Source organism: Pygoscelis adeliae, unplaced genomic scaffold (assembly GCF_000699105.1).
Source record: "Pygoscelis adeliae isolate BGI_AS28 unplaced genomic scaffold, ASM69910v1 Scaffold58, whole genome shotgun sequence".
Lineage (NCBI taxonomy): Eukaryota > Metazoa > Chordata > Aves > Sphenisciformes > Spheniscidae > Pygoscelis > Pygoscelis adeliae.
Window position 1 is genome coordinate 650,552 of NW_008825564.1, and position 26,458 is coordinate 677,009.

Sequence of the window (26,458 nt, forward strand, 5' to 3'; positions counted from 1 at the left end):
GCCTCTTCATCCTGGTTGGGTGGTCTGTAACAGACTCCCAGCAGGATATCTGCCTCGTTGGCCTTCCCCCTCATCCTTACCCATAAACACTCAACCGTATCATCATCACAATTGTTGAGCTCTATATAATCGAAACACTCCCTAACATACAGAGCCACCCCGCCGCCTCTCCTTCCTCTCCTGTCCCTTCTGAAGAGTCTATAGCCATCCATGGCAACACCACAAGTGAGAGTCATCCCACCATGTTTCTGTGATGGCGACTAAGTCATATCTCTCCAATCTCATTAGTACTTAAGGGATGATCACTAACTCATACCTACAAATGCTGTATTAAGGATTGCTGATACTATAAAAATTAAAATTTGTCATGTCTGTCAACTTTTATAGCTGTTTTTAAGGAAGAAGAAAGATAATCTGCATAGAGGAGGGAGAAATTTTAAGAGGGTCCTGATGTACAATATGGTGAGGCACAAGAATACATCTATACCGGAGTACTTAAGCATATAGCAACACCTTGCTTAAAATCTGTTATTCAGTTGCTTATTTCAATAAAGTTAAGGGAAAGGTATTTATTTATAATGAAGATTGACTCTAATGAGATGAAATTGTCCTTTGATACTATTTTTCGTATGTTTTATTACAGTATTTTCTGCTAAAGATCATCTGTGCATCTCTCTTGAATAGGTAGGGTTTTGCTTTGTTATGCTGTGGGTGAGCAAGATTCACAAAAGCAGTTTTCATCTAGAGAAGTTAGAATTCCTCTGTAGTCAATGGAGAGAAAAGAAGGGTCTTCTGGAGTCAAAGGCACTGAAAGTTAGACACCTTCTATGGTTAAAAAAAAAAGGCAACGGTCCCTCCACAGATTATAGAGGAAATTAAGGGAAACTAGCCACGTCATCTTAGAATTTGTCTTTGTGGATCTCACTCTGTTTTAAACAGCTATATTCTTGTATTTGCTCCAAAAGAAAGTAAGGCTGCATATCTTCCTGGTTCTTCATAGTTTCATTGCTCTGTGAGGGTAGCAGATATTTCTTCCTCCAGTTCCTTTAATGGTAAGCTTTGCAATGGAGTTATTTCCTTTGGGAAATGATTTTTCTTTTATATTTTCCCCTAGGAATTTTCCATTTAGAAAAGAACATAATGTTTGGTTCATATTCTCATTGCACAGCAGTACTTTCTTCAGTACTTCTTCCCACAGGAATGGTGCTCAGTAATTCTCTCCAGTCCTATCATTTAACAACATGCCAGCTGTCTGCTTTCTTACATGATCGATGGAGCTCAGTAAGTTAGTTCTACACCTGATAGGAAGTTTTATCTATTTTTATATATTTTCATCATTCATTTTTGACAAGTGGCTCAGCATCACTCTGAGGGAATTGCTTACATGGAACTTGTCAATGCCATGTGCACCTGCAATGTGAATCTCAAATGCCATCCTTCTCTATGGGCTCCTAAGCAGGCTTTTTGGTAACAGTGGAGGCAAGCACTGGAGATGGTCCTGAAAAAGCTATGAATATGAACTATTCATGAATATGAGTGAAAGTAGACAAATGTTTTTCCTTAGGTTCCTACCATTTTATTCACGTTGAATTCTGCCATCATTCATAACGAATGATTCTTTTTTCTTTTCCTTTTTTTTTTTCCAGGAGATGCGAAAGGAAGAGATGGTTGCTACTCTTTCAGAGGGTGTAACTGTGTAATTTAGGTCATGTTTCTGAGCTCCACCAACTTGAAGCATCAAAGTGAATTTGTTCTGATATTTGGCCAACTTATTTAGTCATCCCTCTAGACAAAACGTTTATCTGGATTTTTGGTCTGCAGTGTGGCTAGAATGTACGCTACCCAGATGTGTTTTCCTAACTTTGATGCAATAGAATAAAGCAAACATAAATACCCTTTTGAATACATCTTGTTATGACCAGTAGTGGTTGAAACTAAGTTAAAACTATTAGATTTGACTGAACCAGGGCATGAACTTCAGCTGTATTACATCAGGGGAACAAGACAAGTGTTTAAATTGAGCTTTTTTTGAAAGGAAAATCTTTTCTTATCAGAAAGCCTATCTCAGCCAAAATCAGTAAGAGCATTTGTTACTAATTTGGTGGGGTGTGTTTGCGTGTGGTTATATATTAGCATTGAAAACCGAGCTCTTTCGTGCTCTACATAATTGAGGGTACTATTTGTTAATCCAAATATTATGCAGTAGAATTATCCATAAACTTCTGCTCAGATAATGAGGAGATTTTTCTAAATTTAGAACAGAGGAAGTTACAAGGTTAATTATCACATTTCAGACACTGAAGCGTACCTGACACTTGCTATCTCTTTCCTCTGCTCCCCTACTTCTAGCAGCCTCAGTGGGAATCTCGGTCTAAATCAGCAGGACTTGAAAAAGACCTTACACATCTTGTCCCATCTCCTCCGTAGACTTAGCTGCCTGTTAGAATAAAGGAGAAGTCGAGGAATGAGATGTTTGCATGGAAGGCTGCAATATAAATGCATTAATTCTTGTGCATTTGATGGTAGGCTGTTTACACTTTTTTCCTTCATGGAAGAAATGGCTTTCTTCTAGGAGGTCGAGTTGAACTGAACTTTGAATCTTTTTGAGTGTGCCTCCAAAGCCTTTTTGAAGGTGAGAGATTGTTCCCCCTTCAACTCTAGGTTGGCCCGAACTGTCTTGCTTTTCTGTCAGCATACCAGGGTACATAGGTAGTGAGGCTAGGTCAAAAATGTGTTTATCTCAAAAATTGGCAAGTTCGCCACACAGCTGTTCCTTCAGTAGAGAATTGGTACTAAACATATTGGAAGGAGTTTCTTTAATCTCTTTGTTAGTTCTTCCATCTTTTCACTTATTTTAAGGAAAAGAACAACAATTGTAGGTTATGAGTGGAGTTAGCAGTTGCCCAACTGAAAGTAGGGAAAAAATCATATTTCCAAAGACATGGGTGAAGGACTTTCGCCTATACTGCCAATTTTTAACTATTTTTTCATGACATTTCTCAAAGGCTAAGAGATTATAAGTGCATCATTAAATAATGTATTTTGAAATGAATGTTAGAAATCCATAGAGCTTCAGATATATTTAGAAGTGCAGCAGGAGAACAACATAGAATGTTATGATTAATAATAAAGCCCCAACCTGTAAATATGTATGTGCGTATATAATGTTGGCATTTACTTTCTTGGACACCAATCCATAGCCTCTGGTGAGACATACCTCATCAGAATAATCCTGTGATAAAATAATTTTTACACACTAAAATAGTTTTGCAGCTTGTCTTATTTTGAACATAAGATGAACCAGTTTGGGGGAGGAACATTTGCTTATTTTGGTTTTATTTTTTGATTTCTGCTTAAGTTCTAACTCCTAGGCTTAACTGGCAGAATGCACTGCCTGAGTTTGTTGTGTGGCTAGGGCAGGTGTGCATGTAAAGAAAACTGCACCTGATTCTGTTCCTGTGGGCTTTGTGCTTGTGAATTAGCAGGGTATTTCAGGTGGGAATTTTCTTAATTTGTCGGTTTGAGAGAAGAGTCTTAGAAGGTGCAGTTCCAGGTGTGCAGAAGAATGAGCATCATTGGCCATTATCTGCAGCACAACAAATTTGGTGACCTAAAAATATATGTTCTTTTGATCACTACCTGAAGAGTTGCCATTGAATATACTGTAATGTTACTTCAGGTGGTTCCTTTTTTGTTTTCTTTCTTTTTCCATAAATGGAGGGTCCCAGGCAGGGATATGATAAGCTCTTTGCTTCTTCATTATTAGGTTAAGTCCACCTGCTGCGTGACTTGGCAGTAGGATATTTTTGGTCTATCAATACTTGTCTTGCTCCCATAAAATAAAATCTACAGCACTGAAAATAATCGCACCTGTATGGCAACAACTGTTGGCATAGAATTTGAATATCATATGAAGTAGGTGCAGCTCAAGTTTGTAAAGGTTACTTGCTGAGTGTTGTTGTGGAGCAAGCATTATTGTGGTCTGTGGTGTACTTCATCTGTGGAGGAATGCAGAAGAGTCTGCTTTGTCTGAAACTTAACTATTGTGGCACCTTGCATGAACAATGAATTTTTACTTTCACTAAATGACTCTTTTGAAACCATCTTTCTTTTTTTGTTAGTAAATCCAGTAAAACCTAGTGAACTCCAATCTCTGCTGAATTCTCTTAAAGTTTTATACAGACTGTCTTTTTGACTGAGTTTCATAAAACTTGCATTTCATCATGATATTCCTTTGTTTTGAAATGGTTATGTCTCTTTCAGAACAAAAAATAGAAGAAATTATGGAAAACTTGTAATTCAAAGACAAGGTATTCAAGCAAGCAATTCATATGTTTTGCTATCTTTGCACTTTGATTTGAGAAGCCTGTTTTATTTCCAAATGTACTGGCACATGTTCTCAAGATTTTACTAATAATAGAGAAATTCTATAAAATGTCTCAAAATAGAAAAGTAATTTTAATGAGAGGTGTCCTGAAATCAGTGTTTTAGTTAAGTTTGAGCTTCTAATTAGCCTGCCATCCATTTTCTTTGATTGCTATGTTTAGAATTTGTTTCCAGAGTGTATTCTTTTAATTTAATCATTCTGAGTCTTACTGTTACTCCCAGACACTGTGTTAGCAACCACAATGTTTTCTAATCACTTAAAATTATATGGTAGCTCAACCTGAATGGGGAGTTGTGGAAATTTCCTCAGGTGGTTCAGTATAAAGCAGAAGTGCCAAAATCACAAGTGGGATTGGGTGGGCAAGTTTAATGGCTTGGAATTTATCTTCGTACTTCACTGCCTTGACTGGCTTGCTGATTTTTTTGATCTTGATACTTTTATTGTAAAAGGTGTTAGAACAGAATTTGCTGGAATGGCTTTGTGTTCATCTCTACGATTGGAAAAATATCTATATTATGTGTTAGTTGGATTTGGTTTTATTAACCTTTTTAAGATGTGTTTGTCAACAGGTTTATTGTTTTTCGTTATTATAGTAAAATATAAATATGAGATGAGCCTGATTTAGGAGATGTGTTGTACTGTGTACTTTCTGGGAAGCACTGATTTGTGGATTTATTTTAGATTTCTAAAACTACACTCACCACCTGATACCTAACATGCTGCAGATGCTTTTCTCCCACTAGATGCACATGACTGATCACACTGAGAGTAGTGGTCTTTAATAGGATGAAATCCTGCCTTTACTGAATCAATGCAACGTTCCCACTGGAGTTAGCAAATCCTTTATTCTACCCCTTGAGCTTCACTTGGCAAAAGTAGGATCTAATGGGTCTCTCTTGAGATTTCCTGGCCATCCATGGGTCCCATTGGGCTGAAATACAATTAGAAATTTGCAGGACGAGGCCCCTGTTAGTTTTTTAAACTGTTGGTTTAGGTTCACAGCTTATTTTAATATACAAAGCATGCAACTTCACTGTTTAAAATTTGTTCCTTTGTAAAATTTTTTTGGTCGTCATTACATAATACCATATATTTGGTGATATAAACCAAACTCTCCATCTCTCTGTCTCCGTTTAGCTAATGTTTGGCTGTACTTTTTTTATACATTGCTGCCAATTCAACCGCAGCTTCACAGTGAAACTCTGTCTTCAATATTCATTGACTATCAGAGATCCTGTGACATATCTGTGCGTTATTTAGCACATCCCTATGCTTAAATGGAACTTTTGTTTTGAAGGAGTAAGTAAAGGATTCATTGTAACTCACTGGCTTCTTGGGTTTTGTGTAATTTGTAACAGATGGTATTTCACACAGATAAGCTACTAATTGTATAATTCTGCTTTTAAATTTGGATTTTATAATGTAGAACTTGCTTCTAAATGCATCAGAAAGTATCATACATATTTTGGAATATGTTTGTAGCCTTCCTTCAAGAAAGATTTTTTTTTTTTTTCCCCATCTTGGTATTTAATAGTTGTACCAATTAACGAGCAGCCACTCACATGCAAAATTTATTTGTGGCTGCAATATTTACTTGTGGATAGGCTATCAAGAGGAGGTCAAGTGTCAGCTGTTTAAATAATTTTCTTCTATGTATTCTTCCTATTGACCATATTAATTTATCTGGCTTCTCAAAAATGCTAAACCCCTTTTAAAAAAAAAAACCAAACAAGCAAATACAGAAAAGTATGTCAATCAAGTTAAAATAATCTTAACTGTAATTATTTCCACAGATGGAACACTAGAGACAACAGGAATTCTTTTCTGTTACTGTGGATTTAAACAAGGAAGCTCAGATAACGATAGGCAGCAGTATAAAACACTAGTATGTGTTTAAATAAAGCAAGTAACCTAGCAACAGTGATGCAAACAAGCAGTTTTTTGCCACTACATTAGTATTGCTAAGACAGAAAAATTTTCAAAATTGATTTATGCATATGAAGAGCTGCATGTTTAGACTTACAGGAATATGAATCTGCTTCATTAATTAGATTGTACCCATTTAAAGTAGAGCTAACCAGGTGGTCTTCATGCTTGGATTTTGCTGGCATAGCTTGTTTAAATACTTAGTGCAGACAAAATAGAAGTTCCCTACAGAGCAGGGTGACATCTATCAGTTTTTTAATTTGGTTTTAAATGTATTAACAATCAAGTACTTTTGGATAATGCACTCAGGTGCCCGGGGTTCTGAACCCACTAAGTGTTTTGCAATAATATTAAAAAAATTCCTAGTTAGAGTATAGTGGTATAGATAAAAGCTGGGGGAAGAGAGACTTTGGAAGGCGAAGTAATAACCTCTTTTCTTATTGAGTGTTCTAAAGAGGAAAAATGAAAAGGGTAGAGATCTCTTTTTCCTTTTGAACTGACCATATTCATACTACTATATCTCTGTATAGCTGAAATGATAGTTACTTCATCCCAAAAGATTTTCTTACTAACATAATTGTCACTAGTTCTTAAAAGAAAATAAAATAAATGATGCAGTATGACTCTCCGTAATAATAATCCACTATCACTTTGGTTTGTGGAGGTAAGGCACAGCTTTGACACATGTGAAGTCTCAAAAGAGGATTCTGAATTTAAACAGTACGTGCATTTGGCTCTTACAGATTGTTTGAGCTGACTGCCATCTTAACTTGTAACCTGTGTTGTGCTTTGTAGACAATACTGCTTCGTGGCAAATTCCAATTTAGAAAGGTGCATTAGAGCTGTTAATGATAATTCTGTTGTGGAAATAACATAGAAGAAAACAAAACCACACAACTTCCCTTGCAGCCTTGAGTATTTCCTTAGTCTGGCTGTTTTAGTTTCCAGAGGCACAGATTGCTATAGTAATTACTTGTGATGATCAATAATTTCACGTTCATCAAGTGAGGCAATAGAATTTCAGGAGGTAGCTGGGTGCATCCAGGTAAAGCATGGGTCCTGCAACGTCTTTCATCTCTGCTGTCTTCTCAGCTGGAGGTCATGTTGAGCTTCACTTGAAAGTTGAGTATTTGGTGTGTAGTGAACTGATGCTTTGTTGTCATCATGGTGGGCCTAGTTCTAAAAACTGTGGTCATGGTTAGCACTAGCAGAGGCTTTCTTATAAGGGTCAGGTAATTGTGGCCTGAGGTACTTAATCCCAATGTGTGCTCTCACGTACCCATTGCAGCGCTGTGGGAATGCCACAGCGTTTAGAAGTGCTCCCTTGCGAGAGTGACATGATTATTCTTTCTGGTGACGGAGTGTTTGATAAAGATCACTCTCTGACATGGATATCTTTGCCTGCATTCCATAAAGCATTAGTCACCTGTCAAAAGCTGTGTGCACAATGGTTGTTGAGTGAGATGGTCTGCACAGGGAATCAGGCTGCTAATCACTGTTTTGTTACTTTGTAAACTAATTTGAGAATTGCCTGTAAAGAAAAAAAAATTACCCCCAGAATATGGGATATTCAGGTTTTTATTAATTAAATTGATATTGTCACTTATGTTGTCTTATCTGTTTTAAAGGTTTGCTTTGCTGGTGTCTTAGTGTTTGTATGTAGCTGCATGCCATGTGTGCAAGGTAAACAAAGGGGCTTGTAAGGAAAAAAATACTTGACTTTAAATGCTTACATGTTCTATGTGAACTAGGTTATGTGATGGAGACTTCTTAAAACCACAAAAAATATTCTGTTAGATCTTGTTATAGATTTAGTAACTGAGTCGTATTTCCTTCTCTAAAATGAATGAATGTGGAAAAGGGTGGAATAGAGTAGTAGTAAATGTCCTGTTGCAATAGGAACGAACAAGCAGTAATCTTAGCATTTCTCAGCTCTCTATTTTTTTCTGCTTTATGTGCATTAAAATCCTGCTTTATGAAGATCTAGATTTGTTTAAAAATAGTTGGAAGGGGTCGGATCACTTAACTACCTTGCAATAAATTATTCCATAAGAATGATTGCCAGAAGAGACCTGTGAGCTTATGATCTCTGTTTTTGCTTGTATAACTGTGTACAGAATGGCTTTTTTGAAACCAGGTATAAAGGCTTTGATTATGGATTAATTTACATAATAGTCTTGATAATTCATCACCCTGTGTCCATTTTGGAATAATTACATTTCTGATGTTATTTTTCATATTTTAACAAATTTTGCATAGAAGAGTTGCTCCTAAGTGCTATGGATCAAATGTAAACAGATTCTGTATTCCTTAAACGCCAAACTTCTGCTCTCTTCAAACTTGATTTTTGCTAAAAATGAAGATATTTCAACTTTAGTAGAAGCTGAACCCAGTGTGATAGAACTAGGTGAGACTAAGGCTAGTTGGCTAAAGTTTCACCAGTGGTGGACAGTTATGTTTTTCTTGGCTGTTTTAAAAAAAGAAAAACAAATTGTCAGTCACATTTCCTGTTCTCCATTTTAGAATATGGCATAAAACCTGTGAGACTCTTCAGTCCCAATGGTGTTAGGGACTCCAAGAAAATATACTACCAACTCAAAAGAAAGCTCCTTGGAACTTCATACTCATTTCTTGCCCTTTTTCAAAGTTTTCTTCAACTTCCTAGCCAGCTAATAAGAAGGCATTTTGTGTTTTTGCAATTGTGTTTGTATTTTTTTGTATTATTGGAATAAGCCTGGGAGAGTGATATTCATTATTGCCCCAAGGAACTTGTCTGAATATACAAGAGTGGGTATGTTGCAAGCCTTTTTCAAGAGGGATTAGTAATTTTGAAGTTATTGCTGGATATTAAACAACGCCCTAAAAATATCTTTAAGTAAGCACTAATAATGGAGAAATCTGATTGTTTTTAAAGCTTGAATCACCATTAGTTTACAGTTTTCAAATGCTTGACATCTTATAAGGTCTACTTAGCAATGAAATAAGCATGGAGAGAATCTTTCTGCTTGAACACTTAAGGCTGAAAACATGAGAAATGCTCTATTCTTGGAAATTATTGCAGTCAAATCCTGGTAATAGTGTTGAGGGGTGAAGTTCTCAAGATTATAAAAATACGTCTGGATTTCAGCTCTACCTTTGCAACTGTGAATATGAAATTTAGTAAAAATCGTAACTATGATCTTAATTTAGAAATTAGTTTTTCTCTTCTTTCTTTTCTTTTTACAACATGCTTTCATTAGTAACTTAACTGGCCTGTACTTCGCTGGAGGTGGGTATATTGGAACAGAGCAAGAATTTGGTCAGAAAAATTTAAACAAAAAAGGATGTAAATGAAAAGCAAGTTTTGATCAGTTGTACAAATATATATTCCATACCATACTTTCAACCTGTTCCAGTACCTCTTAAATCTTTCCTGCATCAACCACTTTCCTTTCTTCCATTGCTTTTAGAAAGAAAGTTTGGAAAACTTATTTTTACTTCTCTTTGTTTGAAAGCTTTGTGGTATTAATGAAGGAGAGAGAAAAATGTTAAACAGACAATGATAGGCCTTGTGCAATAAAGACGGACTTTTTATGTTTAGTTTCCAGTTGGTCTAAAATCTTTGCATCTACGCAACACTTGGGACTGCCAGTTGCAATATCTTTTTCCACCTACCTTGTGAAAAAGTGAGACAGGGAGAGATTTCCTTTTTTTAAAATTTTATATCTGTTTAGAAAGATGATAAAATAGATCTTAACTAAACAGATTGAACAACTACTGTGAGAATTGAAGACATAGTTGGGAAGTTACGGAGAAACTCTGACTGAGTCTGAAGGGACTAGGATCTCAGTTTGCAAAGGGTATGGATTCTTTATTTCCCTCAACTATTGTAAAATACAGTTAGAGATAATGTTCAGGTGAAAATAAAATAATTAAAAATGTGAATGTCATGTTTTTAGAACTTACTCATCCTTAAATTCTGCAAGTGTTTGAATGAAGAACCCCAGAACACTTCTAAAATTTATAGCTTATGTCCTGGGAGATGTTTAGAGTAATTTTCCTCTGTGAGGAAAGATTTCTTTTTTCCCCCCTCATATTAAGTATTTACTGTGGAACAATGTATTGTCGAAGTATCTTTAGTCCCTTCCATTTGCTTTCTATGTTGCTTTGGCTTTCAGTTCTCAGCATATCTCAAAGGGTGCTGTTTTGACAACCTTTTTTCTGTCTGTGGTATAGGCTTTTTTAAAACTACAATGACTGTGTGTGCCTACATTATCGTATGGTAATTCATATTGCATTATCCTGGATATTCCAGAGCTCAGAAAGCTATGTTAGGTCACTTCTTCATCTATTAGCAGAATAATTAGTACTTAGAATTTTTTTTTCCCTCTTTGGTTTCTCTGCAAATGTAATGTAGAACTTGTATATATGCAGTCATGTAAAGATTTAATTGCTGTATGTTTCAGTGACCTGTAACACTCCAAGACTGCACCTCTCCTTTAGAAACTTATGCCTGTTGCTGGTATAATATTTGTCTTGTATTATTGTGCGTTAGAACTGTAGAATTTTGTCATAAAGACAAACTTTTTTAACAGTTGTACTTCTTAGGGTTTTTTTATGAAGCTGCTTTCAAAATAGCTTCTAGGCTTAGTATATTAGGTATTGTTTGGGAGTACTGGGATATTTGTTTTACATCTGTAGCCTATGAAAAGGTGAGCATCTCCTTTGTTCATGGTTATAAAATGGAAAGAAAGCAAATTCTGAAATGAAGGATCCTTACGGTAAAAGACCATGTCAATTACTTCTCTCTATGCGATTTATGCTTCTGAGCGTAAGTTGAAATATAGTACAGAGTGAGAGACCGCCTAGGAATTAATTAATGACTCAATCTAGAAGGTGTCCTTTACCTTTGTTGTGTAAGTGGGGTTCAGGTAGTTGTCACACAAATGCAACTGTATTTTCCTGCTTCTTCAGCAAAATTGATATTAGCTGAGCATTATCCATCATAGGATTCAGCTAGCTTGCCTTTATTCCAAATTCCAGGAATTCTGAATTTATCCATTGCACTATCCCATCCAGTAATGATATTATAGGAAGCATACTGATGAATGTCATCAGCGTGTTAAATTCATCTTCGTATATTTTTCTTCCCAAAATTCTCAAATGCACATTGGACAGAAAAGGTGATTAGATATCTGAAGGCCGCTGTTAGACTGAGGAGAACTTTACTGTTGCTGCTTGTCTCCTCAGAAAGATGAAACTTTGTAGTGCATACAGTTACTGGTTACAGGAGTCAGATGCAACTGATGTAGGGTGCTACGTAGTGTTGTGTTTGTCACGTAGCTTTGTCACCCATAAGTCTGTTGAAAAGTAACTGCAATGTGGAACTCCACCTTGTGTAGAACATGAGGTGTGAAGAACATCAGGGCTTTGGTCTGAGCAAACTGAACGTGGGCACGATTACATGAGGTGACATGTCTGTGATACTGTTACTCTCCTCTAACCAAAGTATGTCATGTTGGTTTTCAATATTTGGGATTAATTTCTCACTTCTCCTTCTCATTATTAGCTAGGCTTTTTTTGTTTTGTTTTGTTACTTGGCTCTGATTTATGTAGTGTTTGGACTCAGGAGTGTCCTGCGGGTTCTCCATTTTATTTGGAAACATTACATTTTAAAATCTAAAACAAAAGCTATCAACACGTTTTGTTTGAAATGTTTCATATTTATAGTTCCCTAAAATTCTGTTTTCTTTATCTTCCCAGTCACATGGGAGCTTGGAGGGAACGCGCACATATCTCTAATGCCAGTGTTGCAGATTAAAAATAGTTTTCCTCCACCAAATGCTAACAGCTGGTTGGCTTTGTTTCCCGGCTGAAGATGAATCGTATAGTATTTTCATTTTCCTGCTGTTGCCAAATATTAATGGATCAAGCTCTGCAAGTTTTACTTTGTAAATTCTGTTGTAATACTAATTACACTTTAACTGCATTTCTGTGAGGCTTTTCACAACACCAGTCAAGCACCTATTACCCCATTTTGCAGATAAACAAACAGAAGGAGAAAGTGGTTGAGGGAGGTGCTTTGTGTTGATTTAAATGACAGTGAAGATAATCAGCACTGCTGTAAGCCAAGTATTATTCAGGCAACATGAAGATGTAGTGGCATTCATGAGAACAGGTCTTGTAAGTTGTGCCCCCCAGGATAAACCCCTAACCTTTGTTCCTTTCCTTTAGTTGAAGTACTTCGGTGCAAATACCGTGGAAAATCTCTTATTGCCATATTGAAACGATGGCAATTGCATATTGAAATCACTGTCATCTTCATTTTTCACCAGTGATGGAAAATGTCTAAACATTGTATTTCAAGAAAGAAGGCATTTATAGCAATCTTTTTCAAAATACCAATTTTTGTAATGCTGTGCGTGGACAATATTATATACAATGACAAGTTATTTCTGAACTGAGTAGAATATCATATAATAGCTCTTCTGTTTTTCCCCATCTTGAAGTACTCAGCAAAACTATCTTACCATCTTACAAGAAGTGAACCTGCCATTTTATTTTATTTTGAAAATTCTTTCATAATGTCTGGCAGTTAAAGTGATATTGCCTTCATATACATGATCCATAATGTTTACATTTTGGCATAAAAGCTTAAGCAACTAGTGCAAAGCATGGAGAGACCCGAGAGTTAATAAAATAACAGATGGCAGTTATGTTCATGTGGAAATAATTATATATTGCATTTTTAATTGCATAAAATCACTGTATTGTTTTTGATTAATACAGTAGGCTTGCTGGTCACATAGAGCTTAGTGTCTTGTGTGGTATAAACCTGAAAGTTAGTTTGTTATCATGCATTATGTGATGTGATATGATGGGGATCAATTTCAGGAAAACTAAACAGAATCCTTTTTACACTGATTGTACTAGATAGATTAAGCCTGTTGCCATATGGACTTGAAATTGCCTTGGGTATGCAAAAGAAAAATCTAGATAAACGGTAACTCATTTAATACTCTCTGGTTTGTGTTTATGGAAAACAAAATTCCTCAGGATCTTCTAAAGGAAAACAAGAGTGTGCCAAAGGTAATTTCAGTGTTGAGTGTTCACGGATGGTAAAATTATACTTAACAGACGTTTGTAATTTTTGCAGGTAATAGCTCTAGCAGATGCAGCAGAAGAAAATCAAGCCAATATGTTCCAGGCATTCACAAAGTTGAAAAGTGCCACCCATCTGGTGATTATGCTGATTAGTCTGTGGCAGAAGCTCAGCACTGATCAAGTTGCTATTCTGGAAGCTACGTTTTTGCCATTAGCAGAAGATACACAAGAACTGGTAAGAATCTGTGAGAGCTGTTTGAAAAATACTCATTGACAGAGCTTTAAGCACTTAAATTTATTTATTTCCCCACGTACTTTGTTGAAGACTGTCCTTGAAGTGATTTAGTAGCCTTATTAAGTAGGTGTTTGATGCTAACTACATTGATTTCACAGGAAAGTGGGAAAGTAGGAGTAGATTATAGAATGTTTCATTAGAAGATATGGGTGATACCAGTTAACTTCACTTAATCCTTCCTTATCAAGCGACGTAGGAGGATCTCACATAAGTTTAGCTGGTTTTCGCTTCTGTCCAGTTGTTAGCATGAACAGAATAGCCCCAATTTTGTGAAGACTCTAATATAAATGCTATATGATATATGTACATGTGTACTCACATGCACACATTCCAACAGAACTATAAAATATAGACATGTACACACAGTAATACAGTATATTTAATCTATTAAGCATTTGCCATACATTGTCTTCAGTGTTTGCACATTGGTTTATATAATGGATGAAAGTTATACAGAGAAAATATTGTGAATAGATAATGTACTTGTATTCTCCAAACCATGCTCTAGATAGTCCTGCATTGTGTAGGTATCTTGCAAATTCTGCTCTGGTTTAGTGAGTGTGACTATGTGAGATTGTGTGCAAAATTTGGAGAATGGTCTGTAAAGAAAGATAATGCTGTATTCTTTCCTTGCCTAAGGTCCCCAGCTAAACACTGCTTTAGCTGAATTAAGGCATGTTCTAAACTTAAAACAACTAGAGTTGATCTCCAGTTAGTTTCAAGTCCAGCCTTTTTACTGGGTTCTAGAATAAAGTACTTAAAGATAGTGTGCACGGTTAGAAGAGAAATAAACTCTTAGATTAATACGTCTCAACAGTTTCTTTTAGGTATCTGAACTATAAAGTATGCTGCATAACCTTTCACAAATTACTTCTACAGAATAAAAAAAAGAATTATCTAAGTACACATTAATTTTAATTTTCATGCTCTGCACAGGGTTTTTGCAATGTACAGTGAGTCCAGATCTTGGTACATACCCAGCATACTTAGAATGGTTTGCAGCCATTTAGAAAGCTTGGGCTGGGTTCCAAGTGAATCTAGGATCATCTGCAATTTCTGCCTTGGGGGGGAAAAAGTGATTTGGCATTTTACATTATATTGACCCATAGCAGGCAAAGCAAAACAGTTTTGTTGAGATTTGTTTTGGATTTTTTTCCTCATTTAAACTTGAAAAATCAAGCTGCACAACTGAGGAGCATGCATTCCCATGAATGGAATTGAAAGAAAGTTCATATGAATCTCATAAAAGCCCAAACAACCATTTTTTGCATGACTCACTTTTATTTTGCCATCAGGAATTGCATTGCTTTGACACATGTTTTGATAAAACATGGTGAAATCTGTTGCTTATCCTATAATACAGGATATCACTTCAGCATATATCTTGACGTGGTTTTGATATAGTAGTTAACAATATTCCACGTTAAAGCTGTAAGACCTCACATAAATATTGTAAGGATGTACATCCTGCAGAGCAGCCAGGATGAAAAACGTAAACCAACAATAACTGGAGGTGGAAATGGAAATGAAACCTTTACAAAATACTGAAATACATGCCATATTGAAGTTGTTATGGTACCACAGAAATCTGAATGTAATTTAAGGAGAAGTTTAGGGAGGGAAGGGGGAAATCTTCTGACATACCAATGGTACTTACAGACAGAAGCTCCTAGCTAGCGTTCAGGTTTCCTTGCAAGCAGTTGAGTGGAACGCTGGTGAAAGAAAGTACACTGAAGAATTTTTATTTACTCTTCAAACAATTCTGCACAATGGTTTGTTGTATTTTTGTTTGGAGGGAATGTGTTATAAGGCAGTTTGGATGCAGTCTACATCTCCAGAACATTTTCTGCCTTGTGAGCTTTCAACTATGGAAGTGTTCTTTTAATAAAAGGGAAATGTTTAGAATATACTGTTACCGTAAAAAGAAATGCTTCTCTGACCATAACATCAACATTATTCTCATACATGCCATTCCGTTTAGAACAGATTGCACCTTGTTTACTAGACCTGGCAATCACTCCAGTTAGATATTTAGCAAATACAAAAGTGGTGTTTTGTGTTCCCATTGTTACCAATTTTTTCTCAGACTGCTAAATGGTTTCTGTTGCTACAAACTTTTGTCTAAGAACACGTAAAATTTGGTTTTTCTTGTCGACAAAGATATAGTGGAAGTAATACTGCAAATTTGCATATTTTCTGGGAATAACAGGTATTTGGCATCATATTTTATTTCCAGCAGTAAACTTCTAACTAGCACCTAAATAGTATTGCTTTGATTAAACTGACCAAAAGGGTTGCTCTTTTGGAAAAATATTGGACATACAAGATAATTCCCCTTTTTCAGTGATTCTTTTGTGAATTCTGCACAGTCTGAGAAGTATAACACCAGAAATTGAATGAGATCTCTCAGGTCTCTGCTTTTGACCAGTGGGATAAATGAGCTAATCCTTCTGCTAGTGAAACCATTAAGAAAGTGATGCCAAAACTGGATAAAAGTTAATCTTATTCACACAGAAGTTAGGTGCAGTTTTGTCCCAATGTACTTTGTTACTGTGGGACTAAAAGTAAACCCATATTCAAAATACAGAAGTATATATTGTCAGTATTTCAGGGCATAGTGTTACAGCTCCATGCAAACTATACTTTAAAATGTATACTGGTTTTGAGTCCTATGTTTTGTTATCTGTTGAAATAGAATGGTAGAAAACTATTTTAGAGTGCTTTTGGAGACAAAAGAATCCGTGATCACCGTAATAATATTAATGATGTATCAGAGATTTTATTATGCAATTCACTCTTTTCAGGAGAGTTGGTGTTCTGCAAGACTAGCATATTTGTTATTAGCTTATAACAGGGAGTGACAACAATTTGAAGTACTATAAAGTCTGAAAAATGAAAAAAGCAAGGAACATTTTAAGGGGTGTTTTTCAGTGATTACACTTTACTAAGCTGAGTTATCTGGATGAAAAAAGATATTTGAAAAACGCTGTTTGTGATAAAGCATATGTTTACAATAGGAAATTCTTTTGGGAAAGGAGGGAATTTGTCCAGACTAATTTAAAGGGTTCAAAGGGTTCACGCTACACGGGATAGTTTTGATATAATGGTTGCATGGCGTCTGGATTGACTGATGGCTCATATGTCTGATCATTAAGCTATTAATGCTTTCTTTGTTTAAGATATTACGAAGGGAAAAAATGTCTGTCAATACTAACATTCTAACTTTAGGACTGATGGAGGGCCCTCAGCAGTATAGCCATCAATAGTAACTTTACTGAAGAATAAATATTTTCATAGTTCTCATGATGTTACCAAATAATGACATACAGGTGCTTCATTGCTCAGAATCATCCCTTTCTTGTTACAGTCACATTTGTGATACTATAGTTAATAGTAACAGCTATAAACTGGCGTCAAGGAAGTACATTTTCATCTCCTTTTATTTATGTTTGGAATTGTACCAATCAAGTAAATGTCTGTATTCGATCTTAATTTCTTACTGAAGTTGTAATTTGGAAGAAAAAAAAAATGCCTGAAGGTAAAATGCATATTTTTAAGTGACTCTATGATCTAGTGTAATTAACTTAAGTTAGTGACTATAAATTTACTACTTTACAGTGTTGATTAGATAAAGCAGAAAAATATACTTTAAGGCAATGATGAAAAAGAGATGGTGTCACAAGAAAATCATGAAGTGCCTGGTAAGAGTCATAGGAGTTACTATGAAAAGTGTCGGTGCTTTCTGTAAGAAGATGATCTGAATGTAAATCACCAGGAAAAGAAAAGATCAGGCACTTGGGAAAGACTAGATAGCCTGCTAGGTTTTATGCATGATAGCAGATGGGTTTTACTGTAGAGTTCCTGAGTAACATAGAAAATACCCTTTTGTGGAAAGAATCCTTTACTGAGTGAAAGTTCTCAAGGTTAAAGTTAAGGTTATTTCTGTAATTCCAGGAGGCTTAATTCTGTCAAGATTGACAGTAGCCAACTTTTTCTTGCATTTTTCCATTAACGTTTAGTACTGTTGAAGCTCTGAGCTAATAATTACATCTTTAGCGAAAGTAATTTTTATGAATCCTAATTCTTAGAATTTATTGTAAATTGTCATTTTTCACTAATTCTTGTAATTAGTTAGAGTATAATCCAACCTAGGTCTTAATCACAGTAAAATATATCTGGAATTAGTTTTTTGTGTCATATTTTCTATACTTGTCGTTTTAACCACTTTTTAAATGCTAAGCTCCAACTGTGTAACAGACTGAAATATTTTAAAATAGGCTGAAATATTTTATATTTTATTGTTTGCCATAGGCCAGTACAAATTATCTTGTGGTATTTTGTAAATACTTTTTAAATTTCTTAAACAAAACCAAAAAAACCCCAAACCCAACAAACCAACAAAAAAACCAAAACCACCACAAGGCAGTGAGCAGTGACAAGTGGTAACTTAGAACCATTTTTCCATATAGTTGTATTCTTTATTTCTGTGAACAGACAAATTCATAGCAGACACATTATTCCCGCGCCCCCCCCCCCCCCCCCTCTTTTTTTTTTAACACACACAAAAAATATAGCTGAAAATAAGTTTTAGAGGGAGAAGCACATGAAATTTGTTGCCTTTTTTCCAGCTGGGAAAAATACTTTATATTAAATTATGCTAACTATCTTTTTTCAAAAATCAAAACTAATAAACAAGTCTTCCTCCTATTCGAATCAAGGCCATGCAACAGAACCATTCAGAAAGACTCTTCTGGTACAGTCAAGCATCTAAGTCCAGCAGAAGTGGAAAAAAAAACCTAGTGGGTTTTAAACCATTAATCACCAAAATAAAAGGAAGACGCTTTAAGATTTTCCTGGTAAAAAACATCATTTTTCAGTAAAAAAGGTCAGCTTCAGTCTGAAGTTCAGTTTTGGTTTAGGGCAGCATAGGATTGTCAAGTGAGGGAAAGATGAAGGAATGAGATTCCCACTCCTCCCTGAGTAGGGAAGGTCCAGTATGAGGGAGAGAGGGTAAAAATGGAGTAGTGCTAGGTTAGCGGTTGGACTTGATGATCTTAAAGGCCTTTTCCAACCGAAATGATTCTATGATGCTATTCTATGATTCTAGTGGTGCCTGGATCCTGTCAATGCCCTTTGCTCAGGCATGTATATGTGACCCAGCTGGAGAATAAGAGAAGTAAGAGCATGGCTCAAGTACCAGACTTCTTTGATTTTATGTTTTGATGTGGAAGTTAAACTCTTTTCTTCAGCGATCTGCCTGCTAGCCTGCTTTCAAGAGGACCAGAGGACACCAGAGACAGCTAGAGCAGGTGGAGAGAAGGACAGGTGGTTGTAAAGCCACTATGTTACTGCGAAGTGATGTGTAACTGGTTCTGCTTTACTTTTATTTGTGATCCCTTAAAAGCAGGGTTTCAAACTGATTGATTACTTGTCAATTTTATTACGTCTAGAAATGAAAGATCAAATGTTTGTGGTAAGTAATTTGGGGGAAGGAGGGAATTTGAAGAGTGAGGTGGTGGTCTTGCCACTACTTTAAGCACTATCTTAGTTCCTTTAAATGTTTGTGAATCATTCTCTTCCTGCAGTTAATTTTATTTACCGAGAAGACAGTGGGTTATGGCAAACATAGCAAATTGGAGGCAAGTTACAGCACTACCTAGTGATATTCATCTGTAGCTGAATTCATGTGATTCTTCACAGTGAATTATGTGGGTAGAATAGAAAAGTGCCAATGTTTTGTTAGTCTGGGAAAGAAAGGCTTAGTGTGGTCTGTTTAAACCTTTTGTGTGTTAATGAAAATCTAGAACATATCTTTATCTGATGCTTCCCACTGCAAAGGACTAGCAGAAGAAGCTATGCCCAATTGTATTTTCAAATTTTTTTGTCATTTGCAGTTTTTCCAGTGGCTGGTAAGAAGGGGACATAAGATTTTTATTTTTTTAAAAGGCTCGCTTCTGGTGGTTGGTAATGGTACTGCTTTTCAGAAAAGAAAGCTTTCTCTTTTTCTTCCAGATGGCATAAAATTAGTTTAAACAAAATTATGCAGAAACAGGTTTTGAGATGCATTATGAATTGTAAAAGTTCTAAGGACAGAAAGAATCTTTGTATTCTTGTCCTGTTTAGTTTAATTCCCTGGAACTTGTTATCAAGCTCAGAACAAGCACACAGCCTTGGTATAAACCTTATGCTAATGGAGAATCTGACATATCTGTTGGTTATTTTTAAAAAAAGTTTTGAGAATTAATTTTGTATTTAACTTGAGCTATCACCTTATTTATTCTGCCAGTATTAGAGATACTGAAGTTAATCTTCAGTGGGCTGTCTCTGTTGTGAGCAGAAGCCTACTCAGGGATTTTATTTCTTGGTGTAAATTAGTCAAGGCAGAACTGTGTTCTGCTGTGATTAGTTTGCCTCCAGCATATATTACCTTCTTTAAAACTAACTTGGATATCCTACAAAGTGTTGCAGTTCTCCCAAGAGACATACCCTTTGTTTGATAGATTAAATAAGCTTCTGTTATCAGACATCTTTCTCTATGTAATATTGTGATGGGGACCTCTAAACTTTCTCTTTGTTAGGGTAGTGTAATCTGTCTAGTTCAGGTATGAAGAGAAGCTAAAATATTTTCGTGTAGTAGTAATTACTGAATGTGTGCCGCATACTAGGAGTTCAGATCAGTGGTCATCTAAACTGCTTAATGACGAGTGATGCACTGCAGTGATTACGGCAATGTTGCTCACCAAAAGGTCTTAACACTCAATAGGCATAATCAGTGACTCCTCCTTTTGGGCTGTTTCTTTTAAAGAAGCTGATTGTCAGTGGAGAATTCCCTTGATATTGTGTCCTAATTGAAAGATCTGCAGACTCTTTCTAGTGTTTTAGAAATATTATGTGATTTATGATTGATTGTAAAATTCCACTGGAATTACTTATATACTGAAAAAACTTACCGGTTTCAGCATCATCAGTGTATGGCCTTTATATTATATAATAGGACAGGGTTCATAGACTGAAAAGCTGCATATTTACTGTTGGTTTTATCTTCTGATTGTCTCACATCAGTTCAAAGCTATGATACTTTTATTCTAAATACTGTAATCCTATGTTAGTATCTGATTAAAAAAAGCCAACAATGTATCAAGGCATTTTCTGAGAAAATAAGATAGAGATACTCCCAATAATTTTATGAAGCTCGCTATTTATATTGAACATATGACTTAATGATATGCAGCTAAATTCATCATTTCGCTCAGATCTGATAGTCAGAAATGTTTCTGAGAGGGTATATCAAGATCTAATCACCAAACCATCCAATCTTTGTTCTTGGGGGGGGTGAAGGGGGAGAACCAGTTGTGGTATTACTGCTTTTGGTTTTGAATTTGTGATGGTTGCACTTGATTCTGAATTGCAATCATAATGTAGCATTTTTTGGTCATTACTAGATAAACTATAGCTATTTTTCACATATTGTGTTGTTGTATAGTCTGTCTACTGGAATTTACAAAGATATTGCTAGGTAGTGTGAGAAGATGTCATGTCAATCTTTCATCCTGTTAAAAGATCCCAGAAAAAAAAAATCACTGGCTTTTTTACCATGATTTTCAGAGTAGCTATTTTTTCAGATGGAAGTTTTTCCTTTTAGTTAATGGTAAGATGCTTTATCTTAATTCCTAGATTCAGAATGATACACCAGTATTCTCTCCTATCTGCCCAGGTGGTGATAGACTCACTGTACATTAGGACAGGCCAGTTCAAATTAAAGGAACATAAAGATTGCATAATTTCTTTCGCCATTTTTTTCTGGCTTTTTCAACGAAGCGAGAGTTTGATATAGCCAAAACATGGTTTTGATACCTCAAAAGTAAAACAGGCATTTGGTCATAAAATAAGGCTGTACAAACAATGGAGGAGTTGATGATCTTTGCCCAAGCTACTGTCTCAAGCAAAAAACCAGTAATTCTAGCATAAGCTTGAAAGTTGGCCGTCCAAGTAAACGTGCAAGTCCAGTTTGCCACTATCATCATTGTCCTCACCTGTGCATTTTGGGAGAATAGAAATTCCACAGTCTGAAGCAACGGAGCTGAGTTTAAAGTTAGTGGTGAGTAGATCTAAAATACTGTGAGAATTTAAATAGGAAACAAACTTTTTGTCAAGTTGTATTTTTTTTCAGAGCTAAAATATTTGAGTGGGTGTGGTTCCATATTTCATAGCTTTTGGAAACACAAACTCATTTGTCAGGCTTTCATAGCATCTTATATTGGTAACCTAATAAACGATATTGTAGTAAGAGAAGTTCCTCCCCAAGTGTATCACTGATACGAAAATAAAATATGGGCTGAGATGCAGTGAGATGTCTCAAGAAGCTTTTTTTAGTATATGTTTTCTCTACGTTTTTCTCCAGACCAAGTATAACAAGGTCTGATTTCTCTTCCCCATATCAAAAATTACCTTGCTGAACCTCATTGAAGTTATAGACCTCATGTATGACAGACCTGCTATTGGATGTATAGCATCCTTCAGCAAGATGCATGACTCCTGATGTGTTTGCATGCCTGCAGACAGCTTTGACAGCGTCTGCAAAATCCAAACAGCACCTCAGTTTTCCTAGCTAACTGGTGAAAAGTTCTTGAGTAAAAGAAAGATGAAGTGTTAGATGATTTCAGTGCTAAAAAGCCAAACAACAGACCTCTGAAGCTGGCAACAAAGCAGCCAAACCACTCCATTCATGTAGTGCATTCAAGAGTTTCTTTCATCAGTTCCCAGAAAGGGATCGATGATTGTACGAAGTCAAGTTAAAAAGAAAATCAAGATGACAAAAAAACCTCAAAAATTCAGGATTCAGGAATGGCTTCTACAGAAACCCATGGTGTGTGTGAACTTTCATGATTCCAGACAGGATGTATTTGTTTTACAACAAACAAGCATTACTAGAGGAGTAACTGTACAATTAGTTAGAATTTATCTGTTGAAAAACATGTCCTCTTCTCTGCCTCACACTCACTCTGCCTTAAAGATCTTCATAATTTTCACTGTTGTCCAGAAATAAAATAATAAAAAACAGGTGTTAGGACACACTCTGTATTGCTCCGATTTTGAGATACGAGACAATTTGAAAGACTTGGGCAATGTAGATATATTACTTGTCAAGAAGAAAACTACTGATCTAATTGTAGTCTAATTCTGACCTAATTCTAACCTAATTTTGAAAGGCTTTCTGTGAAGACTGAAATGAAGAACGTCCGATCCTAAAGGACACAGCCTGTGTGGAAATTTGGCTACAATAATCAGAGGTTAATTAAATTTTAATGGAAGAGCTAATAAAACCACCATCTATAGTCATCCTGATATATCATGTTTTGGTGAAGCATGCACTTTCTTGAGAGCAAATTACTAAACCCAAAAGCATGAAAGAGTTAGGCAGCTGTAGAAATATTATGACTATGATCCCCACCTGGAGGAGATCTGCTTTCTTACAGGTGATACACTCTCTAATTGTGTTATCAGTTGTTTCATTAATATATGAAACTCTACAACTGCTAATAATCATAATTTGTTTCTGTGAGCAGGACTTTCTTCTGAATTGGACTTGAAAAATATATTAAAATCTAGAAAGATAGAGGTCATCATCATGATGGAACGCAGCTTTCAGAACCTTTGTTTAGTAATGCTCAATTTGCTAGTTTCCTGAAACACCCACTGCTTTAATACTACTCTTCTACTTTATGATTTTTCCAGAAGATCTTTGGTAAAATATTAGTTTAGGAGCACCATTCCTAAAAGACAAATACTGCATATTCTATAAGATAGTTTTAAAAACACTATTTTGATTTCTAAGCCATGTGCATTTTCAGCTTTCCTTCCATACCTGAAGACATTATAGAAGGAGGTTTTGGCAGATCTTGATTTAAAGTTAAATGTCCATAGAATAGAATCCTCCAAAAACTATTAGTCTTATATTTAGTGCAGAAGTGTTCAGTGGTTTGTGAATTGTGCTTCAGAGGACAAAAATACCAGAGAAAGAACAAACTTTTAAATGGCAAGTGTACTTTTCAGGAAAGAATCTGTCGTATAGATTTCTCTCAGGTGAAGTTGCCGTAGGATATCAATATACGTTTACCAAGCAGGAATCAAAATCAGAAGTTCTTACAGAGAGTTGTTTATGCTGCTGGAGTTTCTATTAAATAAATATTTCTACACTGAACAGATAAAGTTGCTGTTTCTATTGTCACTGGCAGTTACAGCACAGCTGTGCAGAAATGACAAGTGTATCTGTGACAGATTAAAAAAAAAGAAAACTTATTCACAAAGGATTTTTTCTAAAGCTGATGTTTGCAATCTATGCCTCAAAATGTGAGATATTAATATTTGAATTAGATGTTCTGAAGTAGCTTGAAAATAGTTGCCAGCATGAATAGTTATTGTTAAACAGCTCTGCACAGGTCTGTTGTGCTATACTCAGACTAGTTCAATAAATATTGTAAAGAGATCTCATACAGTTTCCTGTATAAATCTTGATTCCTTTCTGTACTCTTGTTCATAGGCTCTTTAATCTTTTATACCTTAAATATCTGTTGTATCAGGATCCCTACAGAGCTTCATTGTTCAGGCCATGACATATTATGGTCAGAGTTATCAAGATGTTACCTTGTACTTCCTTGGTTTTTGCATTTGTCTTTTATCCCTTGTGTTTTAAGTAAATTGTCATTTGTTTGGAGTAGGTAAGTATGCTAGTCCAAATCCTTAATTAAGATTTAAATGTCTATAATGTAGCTCTTGACAATAGGTTAAGACTTCAGAGTACTGTCTCACAAATGAGGATGTTTTTCTGCCTAAAATTCTTTCCTTGAATTAAAATGAAATTGATTCATCTATTGTTTTGAACTATTCTTATAGAACTATGTGTCTTACTAATTTTCTTTGTTATAGTTGTTCTGTCTCTTACCTTGTCTTGGATGTTCAGCTATATCCTCACTTTGATATTGCTTTCATCAGTCTGCAAATTCCCATTAGAATTGTATTATTTTAAATGCCAATAGAAATAAAAATCAGATCAGTTAATATTATGGACGTTATACATAACATTTGATTTAAAGGAAAATATGATTAGAGAGAGCAGGATTAGTATAAGAATTTCAGTTGGTGCTTTTTCTATTGTGTGCTCACTACAAATGTCCCTCTTAGGCACTTAATAGGTTTGGAATGTATTTAAGCTTGAGTCATTTGTCTGGATTTTCATCAGACTTGAATTCCACTAGTCTGTAGGATTTTACCATTTCCCTGCTTTTTAGGTATTCCAGTGGTAGGTTTTTGTTACTTATATATGTGGAGGTTTGGGTGGGGTTTTTTTGTTTTTGTTTTTGTTTTTTACAAAAGGTAGAAGAAGAAGATACTAGAATAATCTGACTGGCGTTTTTAATGCACTATGTTGAAGAAAACTGGTTTTATATTGTTACAAGGATAATTCTTCAACCAAGTCATGTGCATCTTAAAAAATACACTGTCTCTTGAGACTGTTCAAAGTTTAATATGTTAAGACTTCAGTAATATTTTACTGCATTTTTTCTGAGTGCTATATAGATACAGAGTCTATTTGCTTGGCTTTTTCTTTCATTTTATTCAGACTCTGTTCAAAAGGTCTCCTAAGTGCCTTATGAAGTAATTTTTAGCAGTAATTTTTCAGGGACACTCACAAGGAAAGTTTGTCAGCTCCATTTCTGGCAGAACAGACAAATGTTGCATGCCATCTTCATGGCTGCTGTGGCTGTTATCTCCTGTTCGAGACAAATAGGTCAGTTAGAAATATAGAATATGCTTGAAGAATGTGGGTTAGGGTGACTGGTAGCACAGTGAAATCCTGTCAAAATTTGCCAATGGTCTGTGCCTGTGTTGGAGACTACCAGTTCAGTAGCCCTGGATTAGTCGATTACCAGTTTGTATGTGTAACAATAAGTTTTTTTTTTTTTTTTTTTTTAATCGCTGTAAAAGCAAAGTGTTGAGAGACACATGGCTGGTGTTTCTTGTGAATTAGCATATACAACGCTTTCAGATATAGAAACCTCTTATTTGGTGGTTTGGATAAGCATAAATGCCGAGGTTGTCATTCAGTAAGGTGAGCTTCCAAGTATTCTAGCATTTTTGAGAGCTGATGAAATCATTATTGTGACTAAAATCAAGAAATAAGATATAGCCAGGCAAATTCCTGAGTTAACAGCTGTAAGAATTCCCATAATTTGGTTTGCTCCAGTTTTGCATAGTTTTTGCAGTATGTTTCACATTGCCTTTGAATTCTTTCAGAACTGTCTTGGCTATCACTCCAGGATAAATTACTTCATAGGCAGCTTGAAAGATGGCTGTTGCCTTAGGAATAATAATAATAATAATGATAAAGGCTTTCAAAGTAAAATCAGGCTTTTTAAGAGAGCTTTCTTAAGATACAGAGTAAAATATCTGTCTGGCTCATGAACACAACTTAGGAACAACGTTGTTTAAGTTTGGCTGATGTGCTATTAGAATGATTTATTTACACTTAAGACAAATAGTATTAATTTGTAGCTCTCTAATTTTTTTACAATCCCCAGAGTTTCTGTTGATTCCATAAACTGGTTGTTCTCAAACTTACCTCCCAACAGTTCCTCCCCCCACCCCCCCCTCCTTCCATGTTGTCCACCCCATCCTTTCCCTGGAATGTCCTCGGCCCTGCAATCTTTCTGAGCTGTTAAAGGAGCCAATTCTTTCTGCTCACATCTCCAGGTCTGCTCCCTATAGAG

At 35.6% G+C, this 26,458-nt stretch overlaps 1 protein-coding gene across 1 annotated transcript in view; it reads left to right on the forward strand.

The window, feature by feature from the left end:
- Positions 1–26,458, forward strand: part of BBS9 (Bardet-Biedl syndrome 9) — a 204,769-nt gene that overhangs the window by 132,672 nt on the left and 45,639 nt on the right. The window contains exon 20 of the mRNA XM_009332416.1: positions 13,449–13,631. Coding sequence (XP_009330691.1) covers positions 13,449–13,631 — 183 coding nt within the window. The remainder of the gene's footprint in view (positions 1–13,448; positions 13,632–26,458) is intronic.